This window comes from Musca autumnalis, unplaced genomic scaffold, assembly GCF_047663935.1.
Source record: "Musca autumnalis isolate F117 unplaced genomic scaffold, ASM4766393v1 scaffold_4, whole genome shotgun sequence".
NCBI classification, from domain to species: Eukaryota; Metazoa; Arthropoda; class Insecta; order Diptera; family Muscidae; genus Musca; species Musca autumnalis.
The window spans coordinates 56,030,111-56,034,084 of NW_027411977.1; the positions used below are offsets into that span (position 1 = coordinate 56,030,111).

General features: G+C 37.4%; 1 protein-coding gene across 1 annotated transcript; it reads left to right on the forward strand.

The window, feature by feature from the left end:
• Positions 1 to 1,276: 1,276 nt before the first annotated feature.
• On the forward strand, positions 1,277 to 2,507 carry Cp16 (Chorion protein 16). Its single transcript, XM_073984584.1, has 2 exons — positions 1,277 to 2,199; positions 2,303 to 2,507. Exons 1-2 carry the CDS (start codon positions 1,836 to 1,838, stop codon positions 2,371 to 2,373), a joined length of 435 nt encoding a protein of 144 aa, XP_073840685.1. The 5' UTR covers positions 1,277 to 1,835; the 3' UTR covers positions 2,374 to 2,507.
• The last annotated feature ends 1,467 nt before the right edge of the window (positions 2,508 to 3,974 follow it).

The window sequence follows — 3,974 nt, forward strand, 5'->3', positions numbered from 1 at the left end:
AGATAAGGTTTCATTATAGACTCAATCAGTCCACTCTTTAGAGTGCATCCCATACAAAATTTCGGAAATGTCCAGTTTAGGACCTGCTCTCGAATCGCTTGGGTTTTTGTTGTAACATCTTATATTCGCTGTGCAAGTTTCATCAGGGACAATTCCACACTTCCTGAGAAAATAGCAAAACAACCCTATGACACCGTGTGTAGTGGTTGGAGCGCAAGATAACTCTAGAAACGGATCTGCAGATTCGGTTCAAAATTTGGCCTTCGTAATATTTTGTTCAATTAAGTTCAAAGATAAGCCATATCGGTCCACTCTATCAGGTCCCCCCCCACAAAAGTTCAAAAATGTTTGGAAAAATTGTGCGCACGATAACTTTTGATGGGAGTGACCGATTTTACAAAAGACGATGTTATGTATATGACGACAGATTTTGTAAATTATCAACTCCCCAGCAGGCAAAGTATTGAACTCTTATTCCGTGTGATCTTGTACTCTTGTGCCTACGACTGTGTGTATCAGATTAAAGGTCATGACTACACACACACACGACGTTGCGCTCAAAGCAGCGTTCCAATGTTCTCTATTCATTACTAAAATAGATACGAATTATTGTTTGTAAATAAAATATTTTTGAATAAAAAATCAGAGCCTTACGAGCACTCACTAAAAATACACTCCTCTTCGCCTTATAAAAGAAAGTGATATAAGCCAAGAGAAATGACAGGTTGTCAGGACAGGCCATTTATCAGACTACATCCCACAATGGTGATGTCTGGCGAGCTTAGGCAATCTCCTCTTATCCTTGTAAAAATCTCACCCAAGAGCTAAGAGCAGATTGCCGCGTCCATGGTACGCTGACACAGACATATAATTGTTGTTGTGGCGATTCCTATCGAAAATTCCTCCGAGTTAATCAGGTGCATAGTGGGGGTGATTAACGGTGATAAACCATGGCAGTTGTTCCTTTTCGTACGAACCCACTTATTAAGTTGTTTGATCTGATGATTTTCTACAGCTTTACAATAATAAAGTTGCAGCAAATGTAACTGAGTAGTTGTACGTTTCTCATTGTTAGCATTACATTCGAATTCTCCTATCATTCCAAAAGAAAGTACAAATTCAAATTCATGACCATTCCATATGAAGCTCTGTATCAAATTCTTAAATACTTTCCAAAAACCTTCTCCCTTATTGAAACGTAACTTTCTTATTGACGTTCAGACTCATTGTCGTCGTTCTTGTCGTTTGTTTTAATTGACTTCCTTCTTATCAACGGAACTGAATACATGAAACTGTAGGAAATTCTATCGTCAGACGTAGAAACCAGACCTGAGGCAACAAAAGCCAATAAAAACCCACACAGCGCGTAAAACCAAACACAGCAGCATACGTCGTAGTTTTTACCAATCAATCAGCCAACTAACCAAACAGCCAACTAACCAACCAGTTAGCCACTCTGCCAGTCAGTCAGTCATGTTGTTTTCGGTTTTAATTGGGTTCTGTGGGAGATGATGACTTGGTTTCGGTTTGGAATAGCGTAACACAAACACAGCAAAAGAGAAAAGAAAAAGATGAATTGAAATGAAAGAACACAAAAGACTTTGCGGATTTGATGGCACCTCCCGCACATACAACCCCCACCGTTCACATCCAGAGTGCAAATTTCTTTGGCAATTGCAGAATTTGTCACGTAACCTGGGTAAAGAGATCTGGGAGGCAAGCAATTTGTTCTTTGACTATAAAAATGTTTTTATGCCAGTGGGTCAACATTAGTTTCACACTTTCGTTTCCTGAAGATACATTAGAGGAGAGATCCAATTTTTGTTGGCGCAAATATGAAATTCACACAAAATATTACCTTGGCTGTCGTTGCCGTTTTCGGTTTGTGCGGCTGTGCTTTGGCCAGTTATGCAGCAGCTCCTGCAGCCTATGCTCAAGCTGCCCCCGCTCCCGCCTATCGCAGTTATCAATTGGATCCCGTCTATTCGCCCGAAGCCGCTGAAGCAGCTGCATCTGCCTACACTGATGTTGCCGCTGCCAAAGCTTCTTCTGCTAAACTTGATCATTTGAACTTGGCTGCCCTCAATCATTATGGCCATCAAGTTGGTGTACCTCTATTGGTCCGTGACTATGGCCGTTTGACTCCTTTGTACTCGGCCTTGGCTCCCAAACGCAGTTTTGTTGGAACAGTCGATGCTGGTTAGTATTTATGACTAGTTTTGAACGCAATATTCTCGAATCAAAACGAATTGAATGACAAGTGACTAATTCTTCGTATTCGTTTCTTTGTTTTGTTTTGCAGGTTTCTATAAGAGTGCCAATGGTAAACTCAAATTCCGTGATGAATACGCCGTTGGTGCTGTTGCCGTCTAAATTAGCTGTTAATTTAGTTCCTTATGGCTAAAGCATCTTTAGTGAAAAAAATTACGTGCTAAGTGTACCTTAAAGAAAACAACAAAAACCAAACAAAGATTTTTTAGTTTTAATAAAACTAAATTTTGCATTGAGATGCCTTTTTACTGAAACGAAAATCAAACAATTTCTTGCCTATTTTATTTTGAATGTGGGTTATGCAATGGTCTGTGAAGATCTGCTAAGGAATATTTTTACTATGGGATAATATTGGCTATTCTTGTCATAGTGGGGAGGGCATATTAATTTTATAATTTCCTTTGAATATTTCAAAATCTTTATCCTAAGCTCCACACCAAAGATTTCTATTTTCTAACATGCAGGACAAGATTTGTTATTGGAAAAAAATTCTACATTTTCCTAAGCATAAACTAACGGCTAATTTGATTTTTACAGTGTTTTATTTTTCAAGTGAGTATATATTTGTATCCCTGCTATAAGCGATCATTATTTATATGGGTATATAATTTCAGATATAATTCTTTAACACTTATTTCCTTCACGCGGATAACAGGAAATATAATGAATGTTATGTGGATCTATAATATGTAGGTGAGTCTAAAATATGAAATATGTATGTTATCATAATGTATGTAAATATATGAAAATGTTAGGCAGTAACTAATTTACAAAATTGGGAATATGCATGTATATACACTAGGGTGGGGCGATTTGTGTGGAAGGAAAAAACCTTAATGAGCCCTTCGCGTTTCTGATTCCTGGGATTGAACTGAGCAAGAAAGTCCTCTGGACCATATATCTACCGTGAAAATCGAGCCTCCCGATTTTAACTTTAAGTTTTTTATTGACGTTTTTTGGATATTTTGGCATATAACAGCCAAACCATTGCGATTTTCGATCCAACACAAAGACAAAAATTTTAGCCAAGACAGTAGTTGAAAACTCTCTAATACATCGCAAAAGCATTGGAACGCTCCTTCAGGCAGTTTTGGCCTTAAGAATGTGCAAACTTTTCGGAAAATGTCGATAAATGACATTGTGCTACAAAATTTGACCAGAAAATTATTCAAGCGTTCTGATGCAAAATTCCATCGTGCTGGGATCCATGGAGAACGAAAATGCCTTTACTTCGTTTGGGTCACTTCGTTTTATTTTTTTATAACAGTAAAAGTAGTGAAAATCTGAGTATCTTATATTTTCAAATTTAAACGGGCATATCTTATTTTTTCCACAACGGATTTCTTTTGATCTTTCTTCCTTTTAAAGGTGTGAATAATATCTTTTTAATAAGCTATTATGGTTTTAAATCGGTTAACAAATGGCTAAGTTATAGTGGATTATGTCTGAAAACCCCCTGGGAAGTTTTTGCAGATTCTGAAACTACAATGCTCATAGATGAGAAATATCAAGAAAAAAAAATCGCAGGAGGGATTCTCAAATAAACCGCGATTTAAGTTCACATTTTTTGGAGTTCTTTAGGTTTTCACGATTTTGCTTGGAAACCGCGAGTCCCATGTAAATGGGCCTAAATAAAATGTTGTAGCCGTGAAAATCCTCCACAAGATTGACCTTTATGATATTTTCGTAGGTTTTACCGTTTG